Source organism: Panthera pardus, unplaced genomic scaffold (assembly GCF_024362965.1).
Source record: "Panthera pardus isolate Hobbes unplaced genomic scaffold, ASM2436296v1 HiC_scaffold_12, whole genome shotgun sequence".
Lineage (NCBI taxonomy): Eukaryota > Metazoa > Chordata > Mammalia > Carnivora > Felidae > Panthera > Panthera pardus.
This window is the reverse complement of record NW_026526677.1, coordinates 76,109,859-76,130,588: the sequence shown is the minus strand read 5'-3', so window position 1 is coordinate 76,130,588 and position 20,730 is coordinate 76,109,859. Positions and strand designations below refer to the sequence as shown.

At 38.4% G+C, this 20,730-nt stretch overlaps 1 protein-coding gene across 8 annotated transcripts in view; it reads left to right on the top strand.

Annotated features, from left to right (window-relative positions):
- The window catches only part of MRE11 (MRE11 homolog, double strand break repair nuclease), a 75,627-nt gene extending 67,639 nt beyond the window's left edge, over nt 1–7,988 (top strand). For all 8 annotated transcript variants that reach the window (XM_019450109.2, XM_019450106.2, XM_019450107.2 and 5 more), the window contains 2 exons: nt 4,347–4,428; nt 7,243–7,988. In XM_019450109.2, the coding sequence (XP_019305654.2) occupies nt 4,347–4,428; nt 7,243–7,299 (139 nt within the window). In that variant the 3' untranslated portion in view covers nt 7,300–7,988. The remainder of the gene's footprint in view (nt 1–4,346; nt 4,429–7,242) is intronic.
- Nucleotides 7,989–20,730: the final 12,742 nt, after the last annotated feature.

Below are 20,730 nucleotides of genomic sequence, written 5' to 3'. Positions count from 1 at the left end.
CTGTAGACTAAAACATGGGAAAGAAGGAAGTTGGTATAAGAATAGGAGAGGCAGGAGTATATCATGAAGCAGGAACAGTTGAGCAAGGTAAGGAATTCGGACTTTATTATAAATGCAGGGGGAACACGGAAGGATTTGGGGAGAGTAGTGGCTCCGTGGGATTTACATTTCTAAAGGCTCCCTGTGGTGCAGGAGGCAGGGCACCAGCTGGCTGACCTGAAAGGCCGGTGCTGCTGTGGGGAGTCCCTGGACTCCCTGGAAGAGAGATGATGGAAACTTGCGCCAGAGTGGTAGCAGGGGAAAGGGAGAGAATAGATGGTTTCAGGTTATGTTGTGAGGTAGACATGACAGCAGTTGGGGATGGATTGAACATTTGGAGTGAGGAAGAATGGCGTAGCAGGGTTGATTTCCAGGTTTCCTACTTGAACATTCACTGCCATACACTGAGAAAGGCATAAAAGAAGAGAAACAGATTTTCGTAAAGGATGATTGGCAGATAATCAAAAATTCAGCTTGAGACATGGAAAGTTTGAGATGCCTGCAAAATTGACTTGAAGGGGGTTGGTCATAGGCAATTGGAGATCTGAGTCCAGAGCTGAGATCAGAGGTTTGGATGATCACAAAATTTACTTCTAAGCAGCATATAACTGATACACTGATACTTAATGAAGCCATTGGAATGGATTGATCACCTCGAAAGAGAAGGTAGAGACAAAAGAGGGCTTGTGTTCCAGTACCTGGGTTTCAACCTTTAGAATTTAGGAAAAGTAGGAAAGGCAACAAGAAGGACCTGAGAAAGACCCAGGAGAGTATAGAGTTGCCAAGGCCAATGCCAGCCTTTGTAGAAGGAGTACACAATACTGTGATGGGCTCAGACGCAGGTTAGATTGTATATTTGCAGTCCGTAGTTGAGGGTCATTGAGGTAGTTAGCTCATAGAAAGATTTACTTGAATTTCTCAGTCTTGAGTTACTGTCTTCAACTTGAGTCCAGTATCAATCAGGACTCCTTTGGTTCCAGTCGATAGAAACATAACTCAAATTTGCTTAAGGAGAAGGAGATTTATTGAAAGAATATCCATACTTGTTTGGTCATTCTTGTCTTTGTGAATTAAAACACACAAAAACAGGTGTAGCCTTTGGAGGTTTTTTTCAGTGGTGCCTCAGTAGTTGAGAGGAAAAAGAAGTTTAGCTTGCATGAAGTCTTTATTTTTCATTATTGGAATGGTGAAAATGCAACTTCAGTATGTTTGACATATATTTTCAGGGTATTAAAACTCATAATGTTGTTGCCATTTTGGGTGGTCTACTTTTCAGAAGAATAAATGTTGACTTCTTATTTACCTATGAGGTAATAATAGTAACTGAATTGCTCAGTCAGGCACTCTTCCAAGTCTTTACATGTGAATTAGCCTGTTTGGTGCTCACAGCCATGCCAGGTATTCATGGTTAGAGCTACATTATCCTGGGATGCCTGGGTGGCTCAGTCGGTTAAGCACCCATCTCTTGATTTCGGCCCAGTTCATGATCTCAAGGCTCATGAGTTCTATCCCCACATCGGGCTCTGTGCTGACAGCACAGAACCTACTTGGGATTCTGTCTCTCCCTCTCTCTGCCCCTCACCTGCTCGCCCCTGCACATGGGCTCACTCTTACTCAAAAAATAAGTAAATATTAAAAAAAAAAAAAAAAAAAAAAAAAACAAAACTCTGTTATCTCCATTGTACCTTTGAAGAAGGCGAGGCACAGTAGGTTAAGTGGCTTACCTAAGATGACCCAGCTAGTCACACAGCCAAGACATTCTGCTCCAGAACTGTCTCTGTTGTCACTTCTGAACTTAATAGATTAACCTCTCAAACCGTTGTGCAGGCAGCAAGAATCATTTAAATGATGAGAGGCAATTTAGAAATTAACATTTTGGCAGTAGATCTGAAATCAGCCATGGCAGATTGGTATTTCTGATGACAGCAACTGAATGACATGATTTAGGCTGGTTTTGAAGAATTATATTACTAGTGGCAGGGTTTGTATGGTTACCCTGATTATAATTTACAGCAGTTAAGCTCTGCTACTTCCTAGGTATGGACCTTGTGCAAGTTTTTTTTTTGTTTTTTGTTTTTACTTTTCTGTGCCTGAGTATCTTCATTTATAAAATGAATATACTAATATTTACTTCATAGGGTTATGAAGCTTAAGTGAGTTCACGTTTATCAAGGACTAAGTACAGTGCCTGGCACACAATAACAGCCCTGTAAGTGCTTATTAAATAAATTAAGTAACACGCTAGGGAAAACAAGCATAACAGGAGGAAGGGTAAGCAGTGAAAGCACTAATATGCTTGCAGTTAACTTGAAAACAGAAATAGCTTCCAGTTGTAAGATCCCTTTCTGCCAAATAGGCAATGGAAAGCCTGCTTTTCCCTGGAAAAAGTCGTTCCAAACTCTGTCCTTGTACTGAGAATAAGAGGGCCCTTCAGGTTTGATAGAGCTGGCGGATAATAACGACCCTCCCTTTAAAGCAGCAAGTACAAGAAGACCCAGCCCCACTGGGCCAGGGGGAGGAGCAGAGGTTGAGAGGATTCTATTAAATGTTGCAGTGGCAGGGAACTAAGGTTTTTGTGGCACCTTTTATGTACCAGGCACAATATAAGGCCAATTTAACATGTTGCCCTGTGTTTATAACACTGCTACAACTGACTTACTGGCTGAACATCTCTAGACGAGGAACTCTAATTTATGGCCCCAAATGCTAGCTGAACAAAAATGGAGAAAACTTATACAACTCCTGGCACTCGATTTGATACACCCTTCTCCCTTTATTTCTTTCCCTCCCCTCTGCTGATTTCTAAGGATAGGGGATCCTTCACAGATGAGATCTGTAGGTCTGTGGGGTCTCTGAACTAGGATTCTTGTTATGATAAGATGAGCCACCATCCATCATAGATGACTGGCTTGTCTCTGGGTTCCATTGGTTATTGGGGAGACATCAGAGGCAGAGTCACATCTCAGTGGGTGTTTCCATAAACCCCACCCCTTTCTCCAGGCCCCCAACAAGAACTTATTAACCTAACTTTGCCACCTGGGCACTATGACTTTATGCTCTTGATCTGCTTCCTGTCACAGATAGAAGCAAGTCAACAACTGATCAGGTAGTTCCTGCTTGGGTCAAGTATAGATAGAGATGGGCACTCCCCACATGGGTCATTTGATAAATGTCCTTGATCTGTACTTCTAAAACCATGTTGTTCTTCAAGTTTGCTTGACAAATCCTCATGTCCTTTACTTTTATGCATAAGAACCTGTGGATTTTTCTCTCTCCTTCTGACACAAGACCGCTTGATTCTCAACCTGTTTTCCAGACAAGACCTTCAGACATACTTCCTTTGCTGTAATAACATCCCAAAGCATAATAATAAATTATTAACTAAGAATTGACAAATGCTGCTTTCATTTAAGAGAGAAGTCAGCAAACTTTCTTAAAGAGCCCAATAATAAATATTTTAGGCTTTTCAGACCAAGAGGCAAAACTGAGGATATTCTGTATGTATTTATATAACCATCTAAATGTACCCCATTTCAAAATGTGAAACCATTCTTAGCTCACAGGCAGTAAAAAACCAGGCAGGCTGGATAGGCTGCATGCGCTAGTGATCTAAGAAGACAGAATTCTTATGGATAAAAAGACATACGAATATAAGTTTCATTAATTAGCACAAGTTAAGCTTCATAAGGATGGGAATCTTGATCTTCTTGTACACTGATATTTCCCAAGACCTATCAGAGTACCTGGAAAAGAGCAAACACTCAGTATATATTTGCTATTTGCTTTGGATTGAATACAAATCATATAACGATGCAACCCTAGAAAGCAGTGAGCCTTTCCTAAAATCGTTTTAGCCTGTTGAAGAGACAAAACTGATATTTGAATAAAAAGTATTTCAGTGTTGCCACAATTTTTAGGAGTGGGGGCTGGTAGTAGACGCATGTTAGTAACATGCTGAGCCCTATACTAACAAGCAAGTATCAGTGTAGTGTTTAATGTATGTCAGGCACTGACACAATTAATCTCTAAAAATTATTATCCTCATTTTATGGATGAGGAAATTGAGGCAGAGAGGCTAAGTAACTTGCCTAAAGCCACATAGCTAGTAAACAACAAAACTGGAATTCAAACCCTGGCCCCAGAGTCCTTTTTCTCACCATTAAGTTTTTATGTTGCTAATGTACATTAAAGGGAAGGTATTAGCTAATTTTATTCGTGGCTGCTACTAGAATGAAACATTTAGCTAAAAAGGCACTTCTGATGAATTCTGATTCATTTTCCTTGTTTTTTCCGTGTTTCTGCCTCAGGTGTCCGAGCACATCATCATCATCAAGCAAGCGCATGTCCCAAAGCCAAATAGCTAAAGGGGTCGATTTTGAATCAGATGAGGTAATAAAGTAATATTATTCAATCTTCTTTAATTTTTAGCAATTCATAAAATTTAAATAAGGACTGGGGCACCTGGGTGGCAGTCGATTGAGTGTCTGACTGTGGCTCAGGTCGTGATCTCACAGTTTGTGAGTGCTTTCAACACAGAGCGCGCTTCAGATCCTCTGCGCCCCCCCCCCCCGCCGCCCCTCCCTGCTCGCGCTTGCTCTGACACTCTCTTCTCTGTCTCTCTCTCTGTCTCTCTCGGTCTCTCAAAAATAAATAAACATTTTTTAAAAATGTAAATAGGGACTGCTAAGCTAGTTGCTGGAAATTATTTTTTAAAATAGTTTCATTGATAACCTTCCTTTGAACTGCACTTAAGATGTTAAGAGTCCGTAAGTAGCATCTGTTGAGTACCTGCAAGTGTAAATACTCGGACGTAAAAGGCCTGCCAATTTTTGAAATAAGATAATTTGCCCTGTTAATGGATCAGAATAGTTGTTTTCAGCATCTGTCATTTATATTTGGAGAAGTGATGAAATATTCTTAAAGTTTTTAATGTTACTTTAATAAAATATTTGTTAAGTACCCACTGTATGCTTTACACATTTCCTATATAAAATGGTATGTGGTGGTGATTTTCATTCACAAAGGTGTTCAGATATGCACTGAAATATTAAATGGCAGGATATGTGAAAGAAACCAAGTGAAGACAAGTTGAGTCTGGGCCAGAAAAGGAGCAAAGAAGGAATAGGACAAGGCAGACTCAGGACTTGCCTCTTGGTTTTATTCGTTTGTTGGTTCAGCTACCTTGAATTAAATAAAGTCTGGCCTTTCCCATTCCTCCATGGAGGCCATTTGAAAGGACTTTGCTAGTTTTTTGTTGAATTGTTTTAAGGCGTTTTTCTTAAGTCTGTAACCTCTTTTGTTTATTTTTACTTAAAAAGTTTCTCAATTATGACAAAAACACGTGGCGTAAAACTTGCCATCTTAACCATTGTTCGGTGTGCAGTGCCCTCGTGTTCAGTATGTTCACTTGTTATGCAGTGGATCTCCAGAGTCTTTTCCTCTTTCGGAGTTAAAAATCTTCACCCATGGAACAACTCTTCATTTCCCCTTCCTCCCGGCCCCTGGTAACCACTGTTCTTTTTGTTTCTGTGAATTGGACTGATTTAGATACCTGCTCTGGAGTCATAAGTCTTTCTCTTTTTGTGACTGGCTTATTCTACTTAGCACAGTGTCTTCCAGGTCCACCCCTGCGGTAGCGTGTGACTCACACCTTTCATTTTGAGCTTCACCTGTTGCTATCATGTCCCTCTATCCCAGCTGAGGTTCTGAACCAGCTTGAGGAGAAGACTCACCAACAGTTCAGGCTGAAGAGAAAAATGGCATCGTGAGCTCAATCTACCTATGGAAAAAACGAATATGTTTTTTCCAGGAGGGGGGTGAGCAGTTAACGTTAATTTGTTAATTCCCAAGCATCTAGATAGACATGTGGTTATATGTTACAGTTAAAGATTTGTATATAGTTCATGTTAACTGCAAAGAAAAACTGTTGACTAATTATTATGCTCCAATTTGGATTTACCTCTGGTTTATTAATAAGTTCTGCCTTTGATAATAGCAGAAAATAAATCAAAAAATGTGAATGAGTTTGTATTTTTCAAGGCATCCATTTCTTACCAGATAGCCAACTTAGCTAACATTTGAATGTGTTAATACCACCAACAAAGCCTAACACCAAATAATTACCCCTTTTTATCAGTGTCTTAAAAGAAACATAAATTAAAATTTTACATGCAATTTTGCTTTCTCTTCTGAATATTTAAAAGTTTTTAGCGGGGCGCCTGGGTGGCTCGGTCGGTTAAGCGTCCGACTTCGGCTCAGGTCATGATCTCAAGGTCCGTGAGTTCGAGCCCCGCGTCGGGCTCTGTGCTGACCGCTCAGAGCCTGGAGCCTGTTTCAGATTCTGTGTCTCCCTGTCTCTCTGCCCCTCCCCTGTTCATGCTCTGTCTCTCTCTGTCTCAAAAATAAATAAACGTTAAAAAAAAAATTTTTTTTTAAGTTTTTAAATAACTTTTTAAATAAAAATAAATAAAAGTTATTGCCTTAAAGCAATTCAACAAATTATCCTCAACAAATTTTATATTTTAGGCTTCTCGAAGGTTTTAGTTTTCCTACTCTTTAACTAAATTCTTCTGATATTCCTGTCAGCTCTTAGTATGCCTATAATCTGCAGCTTAGTTCCAGCAAGGGACCTCTTTCATACTGCTTCTTTTCCCAAAAAGACATTTGAAAGATTGATTTGCTAGATGTTTTTTTGCAGCAATCTGAGAATAGCTAGCTATCTCTAGCATAAAATAGGTAATGGGAGATAAGAATTACAGCTATTTCTCAGTTAGGCCATGTGGCTTCATTATTGGGGGGGGGGGGGGGGTGAGTTTCCAGAACATTAGGTAACACCAGTAATAATATGTAATTGGAAAAAAACCTACTCAAAAACCAAATAGAAATAATTTGAAGAGTATTAATTTTCTTGGCTTCCCCACATCTTTTTTGCCTTTTCGGTTAATAGAAATGTGTATGGTATGTATTACAGGTGTATACACACACACACACACACACATCAGGATCAATTATTTTGAGTGCTTCTTAGCAAGCTACTAGGGAAGGGAAAAGTTCATATTTATAAGGGATATATAAAACTGAGTGCCTTCCTCATGTGAAAGGAGGAAATGGCCCTTACTGGTGGTGGTGTTTACCCAGAAGCACTTCTGTCTTGCCTCAGTGAAGCATGGAACAACCACTCATGTAACATTTGTGTCATTGCAGGATGACGACGATGATCCTTTTATGAACACTAGCTCTTTAAGAGGAAACAGAAGATAATATATTTAATGGCAGTTTGAAGCATTCAAGGTTCAGGAAAAATCAAAACACTGCAAGCAAACAGTTTACAGTTGAAGATTTTTTTAAGTATTGCTGTTAATTAAAGAATTTGAAAGAGACTTACTTAACAGAAAAACTTAACGTATAAGAATTTGTGTTTTGACGTATCGTTTCGTGAACATGACTCCTTTAATTGAGAAACATCCCAATTTGAGGACATCCAGAATGGCACTGGTTCACCATACTTTTTAATCTAGTTCTTAACATTACCTGGGGATGCTCTACAAGATCAGAATGTTTTCCTTACATATATTAGCGTACGTCTAACTGAATGAGGGCTTTGCTTAAATACCATTCTTGAGTAAGGATTAACAGAAATCTGTCACTCTATGTTTCTGCTTCATTATCAAAGACTGTCAGTATTTTAATGTAGTTACATTTAACCAAAGTTGAGGAAAAGAGCTTATAAAACTTAATCTCCTTGTAATTTTAATAATTTCTAAAGATTCTGGATTTCCTGAAGGTAAAACAATCTGTAAAACCGTGCCTAAGCTCATTGTTTGTTACTAAGTGTTGTTCTTTTTCTAATGTTTGTGATCGTGTCAGCCACTGAGACTTTGAATGTTAGATGTATCTTATACTTTGAATAATTAGATATATTTGTATTAAAAAATAGAGCAGTCTCTGAATTACTAAGTTTTTGATTTCAGTTGTAGCAAAGATTTTAAAAAATTGTGTTCCCATTCAGCAATAGTCATTTTCTCTATTCTCCATTATTCGTGGTTCTCTCTTTCTCCTGTGCTATAGCTCTCTCCTCTATTTCTAGGAGGAAAAGCATTAAGAAAGATTTATACTTAACTATATCTTTCTTAGAAGATAATTGAAGAACGTTTTTTAGATACAGTGGTCAGTTGGTCGTTATGATTATATTAGATTAAAATATTAAAATACAACTTCTGTGGGATATCAGTGCCAAAATTTCATAGTAATAACATTTTATCTTAACATCAGACAGAGTTCCAGAAATCTTAGTGAAGCAGCCCGTGTTAAGTTCATATTTTCTCCCATCCAAGTACTAACCAGGCCCAACACTGCTTAGCTTCCAGGATCAGGCACATTCAGGGTTGTATGCCCGTGGACAAGTTTGTATTTCTTTACTGTGTTCAAGGGGGGTATAAGAATTGGACCTCTTCAGATTTAAGTTCAGTAATTTCGTTCTCTGTCTTAAGACTGTTAAAACACCCTTAGAGTGTTCCTTCCTATCGTCCAAGAGGTACCTATATTTAAAGACTCCTTAGGGAATTTGTAGATCTGGGCAGTACAACAAGCACACATTTCTTCATTTGTAGAGTTATACACTTGACTGAGCAGTAGTCATGATTATTGGCACGGTCACACCTGGACTGTGTCAAATTATAAAAGAACATTTGCCTGGTGGCTGTCTCCATATTATAGCCCTTTGAAATGGCCTAGGCCTGGGATATAACCTTCTATTGGGATAAAGTGTGAATCCGTTTTAAATATTAAAAAATATATATTTTCCGTACCTAGCTTGAGCGTAAGGATTTTTTTAGCAGGTAGTATTAATCAGTGAAGGCGTTGTCCTGCGAAATATTCTCAGGTCCATGGGCCCACATCTTTAATACTCCCAGCAGAAATGAAACCAGGAGTGAGAGTTGCTTTCCCTGCAGAATGGAAGCTGGTTTGGGCGGTGGTGTGTGGGCAGCGTAGTGCCGCCCCTGCACAGCGGGCGTCTGTTAATGGCCCTTCTCACCTGCCGCCAAGATGTGCTCGGGCGAGGGGCATAGTGAAGGAGACAGTGACAAAAGCATCCTGACCAAGTCCTACGAAAAACGAATAAGACTTTCTCTTTTTCTGAAAATTGCTCCATGGTATAAAAAAAAAAGGTACTAAGTGTAACGCAGTTAGCTCCTAGGAAAAGGGATCCCAGGGCAGTGAGAGGTGAAACCCTGTTCACTTAATCCGAATCATTTTGTTAACGGTGCGTGTCACGTCCTGGAAACAGGAAAGAAAATCCTTTCTGATTGGATATTGTTGCATAGTTTCAGTATGCCCTTGGTACTTACTGTTGATGCAGTGAAATCTAGGGGTTTGGTGGGAAGTTTTCAGACATGTTAGTGTAGGTGTATAGAGGTGATTCCAGATGATTGCAGAGTACCCCCAGTTGCTCTTGGAGGCCAAGAAAGCAACGATGAAAACATTCTGAGGAAAAGAGCCTTCCATCATTTACCAAAGAATATACCTCTTTTCGGTGTTTTGTTCCTATCATAAAAATACAGCAGTGCATTTATAAGGCTAAGAATGAATTGTAATTCCAGGAAATGCTATAAATATATGACTGGCCAGGTGCTTAGGAATTTTAAGCATTTAGGCATAAGACTTCATTCAGGTACATAGAAACCTTTCTTTTCCCCAAAATAAACCTTTAAAATTACAAGGTACAAGAACAGGAAAGTCATGTGGTTTAATAATTGTAAAGTCAGCACTCATGACATCTCTATGCAGGTCAAGAAATAGAATACCACTCGTGCCCTGGAAGCCCCACCCAGTGGCTCTCCCCTGCCCTCTGACTAACCAGTCTTTTGACTTCTGTCATGGAGAAGCTTTTTTATTATTATTATGAAATTTATTGTCAAATTGGTTTCCATAAAACACCCAGTGCTCATCCCAACAGGTGCCCTCCTCAATGTCCATCACCCACTTTCCCCCCCACCCCCACCCCCATCAACCCTCAGTTTATTCTCAGTTTTTAAGAGTCTCTTATGGTTTTGCCTCCCTCCCTCTTTTTTTTCCCTTCCCCTCCCCCATGGTCTTTTGTTAAGTTTCTCAGGATCCACATAAGAGTGAAAACATGGTGTCTGTCTTTCTCTGTATGACTTATTTCACTTAACGCTCTCCAGTTCCATCCACGTTGTTACAAAAGGCCATATTTCATTCTTTCTCATTGCCACATAGTATTCCATTGTGTATATAAACCACAATTTCTTTATCCATTCGTCAGTTGATGGACATTTAGGCTCTTTCCACAATTTGGCTATTGTTGAAAGTGCTGCTATAAACATTGGGGTACAAGTGCCCCTATGCATCAGCACTCCTGTATCCTTTGGGTAAATTCTTAGCAGTGCTATTGCTGGGCCATAGGGTAGGTCTAGTTTTAATTTTTTGAGAAGCTTTTTTTTTTTTTTTTTTTTACCACAAGGTGGTGCCTCCACCATCCGATGGCAAATAGGATGATGCAACAGCAAATCTGAACCGAAGAAGTTAGTATAGTTTTGCAATAAATTTGCAGCCTATGCAATAATACTAAACCTATGCAGTAGTACCAAAATTAGCCTTCTAATCTTAGATGGAAATTGTTTTCCGTATATCACCTGGCTCCGCCTGTTACTAAGGAAATTGCCAGTTTGATAAATTTTATAAAAGTTCAAGAAGAAACTATTTTATGTTTTTAATAAACCAAGAAAAACCCTTTATTAGAAAAATTGAATTAAAAGGTCTCCCATTGTAAAATTTGTCTGTTGAAATGTACTATATTTAAAAATAACTTTCCCCCAATGTTGCCTGATTTTTTGTGTGTCATACATTTAATTCTTAGTATTCTGTGGCTTTTTAGAGCTAACTACTAAGGATTATTATAAAACTTTTATAGAATAAAGGTTTGTGTTTTTGAGTCCAAAGAGCTTCCATATTCTTGAATAAAAAAAATGTATTTTGTCCTTTGTTTATCCCTTTTGCTACTTTTTATCTTAATGTTTATTAGCTAGGTCTGAAAACATTAGCGTTTTAGTTTGATCTTTGTAAAGCCAGCTCACACAGATTGCTGTCTCCATTCATGTTTGTATCTTTCCCATGACTGATCACTAGAACTGATTTTAGCTGTTTTTAAATTGTAAAGTCAGGGTGTCTTCTTTAAAATTCAAACAGTGAGGGGTGCCTGGGTGGCTCAGTTGGTTAAGTGTCCAACTTTGGCTCAGGTCGTGATCTCACTGTTCGTGGGTTCGAGCCCCACATCGGGTTCTGTGCTGACAGCTCAGAGCCTGGAGCCTGCTTCAGATTCTGTGTCTCCCTTTCTCTCTCTGTTCCTCCCCCGGTTGTACTCTGTCTCTCTCTCAAAAATAAATAAAGATTTTAAAAAATGTTTTAATTCAAACATTGAAATACATATTAAAATGTGTATATGTCCCTGTAATCCTCTCCCCAGACTTAACCTCCCAACCATTAGGTACTTATTTGTCCATTACTTTGGCATGATTACTGACAAAAATTGTTGAATTAGAACCCCAAATTATATAGTCAAATATTTTAGTCCCCGTATCAAGGTGTATGTTCACCTTGGTACTTGATTGACATCCTGATTTTTCCACATCTGCTTTGTCAACCTCTTTTAATTAAACCACCCTTGTCTGTTTTGAGGGATAACGGCACTGCTTTCCAATGCATCATTTAAATGTTACCGCTCAGTTTGGGTCAAATAAAAGAATGTTTAATCTGTGTGACCTGCCATCCAGAGTGGTACAGTGATTTTCAAAGGGCTCTCGGCCAGTGATGGTATATCCTAGTTGACTAGCCAAAAGAAGGGCAGCGGGTTAACCCAGACCACACTCTTCGGCTTCTTAGAGCCACTGTTTCAGTTCTCATGATCCATGTGGAGATGCCAACACTAGTGGGCTTTAAAAGTACAAAATTTGCTTGACTAGGAGCTTATAAATGTGACTCCAATCTACCTGTTCGTGCATTTGAACTGATTAGGTGGAGGGGTAGGTATATCTGGACTTTGAGCAAATTGCCAAGAGGCAAATTGTTTACTAAGGTGAGAGGCACGGCTGCATTTCTGTTGGTCCTTTGACAGTCTGGAAATAGAACGCATGAAATGGAGGCATCCATTTTACATTTATTAAAATGTCTTTCTATAAATCCTGAAATCAGTCAATTAGTCTACCCATCCGCCACAGACAAAAGCCCCCAATGGCTTATTATCCCAATCTTGATCGTAGAGTCTTTTAGTAATGATTTAAAATTTTCAAGAAGAATGGAGAATTTTTACCTTTTACCCAGATTCACTAATTTTTAACATTTTGGCATTTAAAAAATTTATGTGTGTATGTTACATACTTTCTTCATATGCAAATGTGAATATGCACACATATGTAATTTTTTTCAGGCTTTTGAGAGCAGGGTTTAAGCAGTAATGCTCCTTTACCCCTTAATACTTTAATGTATATTTCCGAGGAATAAGGATATTGTCTTACATGACACCAGTACAGTCACCACTTCCAGAAATTTTAACATGCATTTAATACTTTATATTCCAATTTTCTCAGTTGTCCCAATAATTCCCTTACAAAGCATGTTTTTTCCCTCTAGTCCGGGATTTAATTGTATTTTTTAATGTATAGAACATTAACATATGTTCAGAAGTCTAACCATTCAGCATATGTACTCAAATCTTACACCCTTTCCCATCCCTTTCATTCCTTTCTGCTCCGATTGTAGGTAAACAATCCCATTCTCGTTCATCCTTTCCGCATTTCTTTTTGCTAAAATAAGCAAATATGTTTTTTTTTTTTTTCTAATTTTCCCTTCTTTCTTACACAATGAATTGTGTGTGTGCATGCTCTTCCCCTGCCCCCCGAATAATCTGTGCTGGAAATCACTCCATATAACCTTTCAAAGATCATCTTTTTCATAGCTATATAGTATTCCATTGAGTTTAAATTTCATTCTTTATGCTATCATTCTCCCATATTTGGGTATTTAAGTAGTTCTCGCATTTACAACTCTATGTAATGCAGCAATACTTAACCTCGTGTTAGCATTTTCTTATTTTTGGAAGTATATATTCAAGAGTAAATTCCTAGAAGTTGGAGTTACTAGGTAAAAGAGCAAATGTATATGTAGTTTTATTAAATATTGCCAAATTCCCTTCCATAGATATTGCACCGTTTCGTGTTTCTGCCAGCAATGTGTTACTCTCCATGGCCTCACCGTCAGAATTTAATTCTCAAGCTTTTAATTTTTGCCTATCTGGTGGAAAAGTATCTCACTGTAGTTTTAGTTTGCATTTTTGTTATTATGAATAAGAAGTTGTAAAAACATGATTAAGGGCCATTTTTGTATCCACTTTTGGTGAATTGCCTATTCATGTATTATGTCCACTTTTCTAAGGTTTTGGTTCCTTTTTCGATTAAATTTTATATTAAGGATATAGGATATTAAGGATATTAGCCCTTTGTCTAATAACATATTGCTAATGTAGCTTACAGTGTTATTTGTATTTTGATTTTGCTCATATTTTTTTGCAATGCACTAGTTTATTTTTATTTGTATACTTTTTATTTTTTTTTTTAATTTTTTTTTTTTTAACGTTTATTTATTTTTGAGACAGAGAGACAGAGCATGAACGGGGGAGGGTCAGAGAGAGGGAGACACAGAATCTGAAACAGGCTCCAGGCTCTGAGCTGTCAGCACAGAGCCCGACGCGGGGCTCGAACTCACGGACCGTGAGATCATGACCTGAGCCGAAGTCGGCCGCTTAACGGACTGAGCCACCCAGGCGCCCCAATACTTTTTAATGTTTATTTGTCTTTGACAGAGACAAAGACAGAGCGCGAGTGGGGGAGGGGTGGAGAGAGAAAGGGACACAATCCAAAACAGGCTCCAGGCTCTCAGCCATCAGCACAGAGCCAGAAGCGGGGCTTGAACCCACAAACTGCAAGATCATGACCTCAGCCAAAGTTGGACGCTCGACTGACTGAGCCACCAAGGCACCCCAATGCGCTAGTTTATTTTTAATGTCCTATTTTTCCTCCTTTTCTCTTTTTTTTTTTTTTTCTTTTCCATCTGGACTTAGAAAATCTTCCTCTACACCCAGGTTATAGAGGAATTTACTCATTTACTCATATAGAGGAAATTACTCCCTTTTTGTAAACTTACAGTTTCAAGTCATTTACATTTAGATCTCTGATTACTTAGAGTTTACTCTTGTGTAAAATTGTGAGGAATAGACCTACTTTTATCTTTTACAAATGGCTCTTCAGTTGAATGTACATCATTTACTACAGGTGCCTCTTTGCTCCAGTGATTGGTTATGTGCTAAGTTTTCGAATGTGGTGGGGTCTCTTTCTGGATTTCTATTCCATTGTTAATGTCCATTTGCACGTTTAACTATGGAGGCTGTGTAGAGTGTTTTAATGTCTGATAAGGTTCATCACTCCTCCTAGCTTTTTTTGTTTTCAGTGTTTTCCTATTCTTTTATGTTTGTTTTCCCAAATAAACTTAAGTATCAATTTCCTGGCTGCAGCAAACCAAAAAAAAGGGTTTTGGTATTTTAATTGGTATTGCCTAATTTGTAAATTAGGAAGAACTGACATCCTGTGAGGATGTCCTATCCAATTGATGTCTTCACATTTGTTCAAGTTTATTTTGTGTGTTTCAGAAATAGGTTTTTAACACTTTTAAAATTTAGTCTTAAGTGTTTGCCTTTTGTGTTGCTATTGTGATTACGGTGTTTTTCTTCCATCATGTATTTTTACCGGTTATTATGTTTATATATGAAAGCTATTTATTTTTGCACATTAATTTTATATCTTGCTAACTTGCTAAATTGTATCATTTAATTTTTTTTTTATCTTTGATACTGTAGGATTTTCCAGGTATAATTTCATGTGATCTACCAATAGAGATATTTTTCCTTCCTCTTTTCCATTTTTATCCCTTTAACTTTTTCTCGCATGTAAGCGCATTGGCCTCCACTACCATGTTAATTAAAACAAAAAACTGCCAAAGTGGAGACAAGGAACATAATTTTTTTTCTACATAATTTGGGATAATGTTATAGCAGTTAAAAAATTGTTACTGAAAGTTGCTCTGAAAATTCTGCATCTGTAGGTAGGCTTTATAAATTAACCAGTAGTAACTACATTTAAATGGAATCATACAATATATACCCTGTTTGTGTACGACTTCTTTCACAGAACATTGTGTCTGAGATACATCCATGTTCCAGCATGTTCCTACACTTTGTACTTTTTCATTGATTATAGCAGTTTATACTCTTACCAGCCATGTAAGAGGATCCTAGCTGCTCTGTATCCTCGCAATATATATATTTTATACAGTTGCTTTGCTGGATATATGTATTACAAAATCTCCAGTCTGTGGCTTGCCTTTTTGTTCTTGAATGGTGTCTTATTGAGCAAAAGTTCTTAACAAAGTTTAGTTCATCAATGATTAATGATTACTGTGTGTGTGTCCCATTTAAGAAAAACATCCCCTATACTGAGATCATAATGAGATTCTTCTGTGTTACCTTCCAGAAAATTATTTGATTGACGTTCACATTTAACTCTCCAGTCCAGCTGGGAATTGATTTTTTACGTGTGGTGTGAGATAGGAATCATGTTTCATTCTGTTCCATATGGGGATGCACTTGCCCCAGTACCATTTGTTGAAATGACTGTTCTTTCTCCTGCCCTGCAGAACTATTTAGTCATTTATTGAGACTACTGTCTTGGCAATTCTTGGCCCTACAACTTTTCAGTTAAATTTTATATTTATATATATTGTTTGTGACCTAATACAAGGTTTTGGGTGTTTTTGTTTTTGTTTTTTTTACTTTTTTAACTTTTTTTTTTTTTTTTAATTTATTTTTGGGACAGAGAGAGACAGAGCATGAACGGGGGAGGGGCAGAGAGAGAGGGAGACACAGAATCGGAAACAGGCTCCAGGCTCCGAGCCATCAGCCCAGAGCCCGACGCGGGGCTCGAACTCACAGACTGCGAGATAGTGACCTGGCTGAAGTCGGACGCTTAACCGACTGCGCCACCCAGGCGCCCCTTTTTTACTTTTTTAAAGGTTTATTTATATTTGAGAGAGACAGAGCATGAGCGGGGGAAGGGCAGAAAGAGAGGGAGACACAGAATCTGAAGCAGGGTCCAGGCTCTGGGCTGTCAGCACAGAGCCCAATGTGGGGCTCAAACTCACAAACTGGGAGATCATGACCTGAGCTGAAGTCGGATGTTTAGCCGACTAAGCCACCCAGGTGCCCCCCTAATACAAGGTTTTAACAAAAATAACTGCCTAGTTTCGGGTTGGTTATAATTTTCAGCTGTTGTCCGTTGCATTTGATTTAATTTAAATATTGATTTCATTCTCAGGCTTCACTGGACATTTCCTTTGGCAGTCAAAGATAGTGATTCTGGTTGCCAGAGCTAAAGCTTGCTATTTGAGATTAGGAAGATATCCTGTCCTTGCTAGGATCTTTCTGTTTGTTTGTTTGTTTGTTTTATCTGAAATGTTATCCACTTCATTTACCTGGCTTAATGTTCCTTTGCCGTCTGTGACATTACTGAATCAATAGAGGGTAATAGTGTCTGTTAGACCCCTATTTCACACCCACCTTCCCTTCCTCCAACCTGTGTAAAGCATGTACTGTCTTTCCCTCCTGTCTTGAGCCCCTGCCTATGTTTATAAAGCAGGCAATCCAGGCTTTCCTCCAGCTCTGGTCCTCGCTGTCCAATCCCCTCTGTGTCTTCACCCACTAGTTCCTTCCAACTGCACTTTTAGCTCCCTATCACAGCCATCTCCTTGTATCTGCAGGGGTCCCTTCTCATCAAATGCAGCAGATGCTATGAAGAGACAGAGGAAAGGAGGAACGCGAAAGTGAGAGCTGTGTATTGAGTTCCTTTCCAAGCCAGGCCCAGGTTTCGTGCATAGTATTAATTTCTCATAACAACGCTATAAAGCAGGCATTATTACCCTTTCATTATAGGTAAGAATAAAGGCTTAAGCATAAGGTCACACTTCTAATAAATGGTAGAGCTGAGATTTAAAGCTAATTCTATCTGAATCCAAATCTCATTCTTTCTACATGACCACACTGCCTCCCATAACTTATGAGGCATGTCCTGACTTAAAACTAAAATCATTAGCCTCAAACCCTGATGCATCTTTGGGCGTGGACTATACAAAAAAAAGAAGGGCGAAGTTCAAAGGAGAAACTGAGTTGGGTCTAAAGTTGGTGACTGTCCCAGGCAGGGTGAATAGCAGGAAGAGATCTTTCCCTTGGAAAGAAACATTTCAGATGGCTACAGGGATTCATATTAAACAATGAATAGTAAATAGGAATGACCTGTTGACCAAGTTCTTGTGAATATTGAAAGTATCAATAGCTTCCAGTTGGTTTAGGCTGTAATAGATGACAGGCTCAGAAGGGGCTTCCCCTGAGATTCTCAGGATTGTTTTAAGTTTTTTTTTTAATGTTTATTTATTTTTGAGACAGGGAGAGACAGAGCATGAATGGGGGAGGGTCAGAGAGAGAGGCAGACACAGAATCTGAAACAGGCTCCAGGCTCTGAGCTGTTAGCACAGAGCCCGACGCGGGGCTCGAACTCACGGACCGCGAGATCGTGACCTGAGCCGAAGTCGGACGCTTAACCGACTGAGCCACCCAGGTGCCCCTAATTTCTTAATTTTTTTTTTACGTTTATCAGGATTGTTTTAGTAAGTTTCATGTATCTATCAGCTAAAAACCTGTTTAATAGTGATTTCCCATAGCAAGTGTTTCTATTTTTTGGTTTTTCCCCCAAATCATATTTATCAGTTCTTTCTTTTTTCTGATTATAAAAATACTCTGGGAAACCCAAAAAGTATTAAACAGCATAAAGAAAAAAAAAACCCAAATATGTATATATGTGTTAATATAGCTGTTTTTTTCTTTAAATAAATTCTTAATGTTAACTGGACATAGAGTGTGGTCATATTTAACGATTTGGAAAAAACTGACAAATTGTATTTTTTAATGGCCGAAGGACATGAATTTAAAAAAATGACAGACTAGAAATGCAAATAGGACTTTATTAAATTTTAAACGGCAGGTCATTTTTAACTGTCAAATAGAACTTTGTGCATTCCTTCAAGTGCTGGCCATGTATCAGACACCAAGCAACTGCCCCTCACCCCCCGCCCCCCAAACAATGAAAGAAAAAACACAATAGATATGGCCTCTTGGAACTTTTAGTCTGAAGGGAATACACCATTTATTGAACCCTTTTTGTGTGCCGGGAGTACACGAAGCACTTACAAACACTATTGCATCTATTCTCAAAACTCTATGAGGTGGGTACTTTTACCTACTGAATGAGGAAGCAGATGTTCAGAGACTGACTTGTATGAGTCACATGGCTATACAGGCTGTGGGTGGAAGTCCAACTGTGACTAATTCCAAAGATCTCACCATTAGCTCTGGGTGAAGGAATATTGGAAAGCCTAAAATCAATGGAGGAAACTTTTTTCAATATATTTCAAAAAACTAAATAAATGAGTCTGTATGGTTAGGGTGTAGTGAATGAGGTGCCCTCGTGTTGCTAGAGTATAAACGGATACATCCTTTCTGCAAAGCAATCTGGTAAAATATTAGAAGCCTTAAAGTATTTTCATCTTTACCTGGAATTCTATTGTTTTAACTCTACCCTAAGGAGAGAATCAGAAATGTGATTAAAGATTTATGTACAATTGGTGGAATATTTGATAAAAAATTGTGTGTGTGTGTGTGTGTATGTGTGTGCGTTTGTGTGTTGCAGATTAAGTGACAAAATCGTGGAATGTCTGGAATTTGCCTCATCATAAACTAGGAGAGGAAAAATCGATTGAAGCTGGATGATGGATACATGTAAGTTTATTCACCATACTTCCATTTAAAAAGGTCTTAAAATATGTAAAAAGATGATTCCATCAAGCAGTATTTATTATAGTGAAAAATCTGGTATTCCATGAGCTAAAATATGCCGCCATTAAAAGGATGTTTTTGAGAAAAATTTAGAACATGGAAACTGTTCTCAGAGTAATGTAAGCAGGATATAAAACTAGTAAAACTTAATTACTATTATGTAGAAAGAGTTAAAGGGGACACACCAAAATGTTCATAGCAGGATTGTGGTGGTTTTTATTTTCTTGTTTATGTTCTTTATCATTGTTTTTTTTTTTTTGCAGATACCATTTATACTCAGAAAAAAAACTTACGGAAGACAACAGCCCCCCATCTATGACAGGTCCCTTATTATTGTCACTGTCAGAGGTGGGTCACTGGTCTGATCAGCCAACGGAACCAATGTGAGCCAGTAACAGTCATATATTAGGACATATATAGAGTCATATATTAGGACATCATTGGCAGAGAGGAAATCAAACTGTTAGCTTGGTAATTTATACCCTATACTTCTGCAGGGCACAACCAGTTGTGTTTTTGTGAGACACGTCCATTATCCAGTGATGAAAGTATGTGAAAACATGTATCCATCCATCATCCAGCTTCAATCCATTTTTCCTCTTCTAGTCTAGTTTATTTTGGGGCAAATTCCAGACATTGCATGATTTTATCACTTAATCTGGAAGACACACACACACACACACACAATTTTTTATCAAATTAACAGCTCTGCCTTAACTCTTCGGGTGTTTTGGAATTTTTTGTCTTTAAAAAACATTCTATTTTTGTTCTCACATATTCATGCATTTAGTAAGACCTGCTCTGTGCCAGGTACCATGCTAGGCTTGCTTTAAAAGATGAAAAGAACAGAATGCCTGCACTCAAAGAAGCTCAGTTTAATGAGAGAGGCCAACATAGATAGTTGTTATGTTGTATAAGAAGACTGTGGGTAGAGGTAAGCTCAGGATGGACCACCAAGCTCAAGCTGGGGGCCCACAGTCTTTCTGGAAGTCACCTGCTGCTAAGATCCTTTACTTAGCAGTTCACTTTCTAGGTATAGTATAAATGGTGTGGTCATCTTCCCCACACAATTTAAAGTAGATTTTATTATTCTGCCCTTAATTCCAGGCTTTTATGGTATCCTTAATGAGATTTTTTTTAAGTTAATTTGAGAGAGAATGTGTGCATGCTCACACATGAGTGGGGGAGGGGCAAAGACAGAGGGAGAGAGAGAGAATCCCAAGCAGGCTCTTTCCTGTCAGCACAGAGCCGGATGGGAGGCTGTAACCCCTAAAACCAAGATCATGACCTGAGCCGAAATCAAGTCAGATGATCAACAAACTGAGCCACCCAGGCGCCCCATGATTTTTTAAATAGTTTTACTGGTTGGTCAAGATCTGACTTTTATATTCAGATCCTACTTGTTTACTTCACTGTGTACAGCTTTTCCTCAGAGAAATGTGATCATCATATTTCAAGTACCACAGACTTCCTTGGTTCCATTGCCTGCAAGCTGAACTTTCAACTGTAATTGCTAGAATTTGTCATTATCGTAGTACTAACTTTCTAAAATAGAAATCAGCAGAACATTAATATGAGAAAAAGACAACTTTTTTTTCTGGAGCTCAAAACTAATGGCCTCAAGGGGCAATTAAAAAAAAAACATATTAAAGCACTTTTCAAGAGTGTAAGATCAATGATAGCTA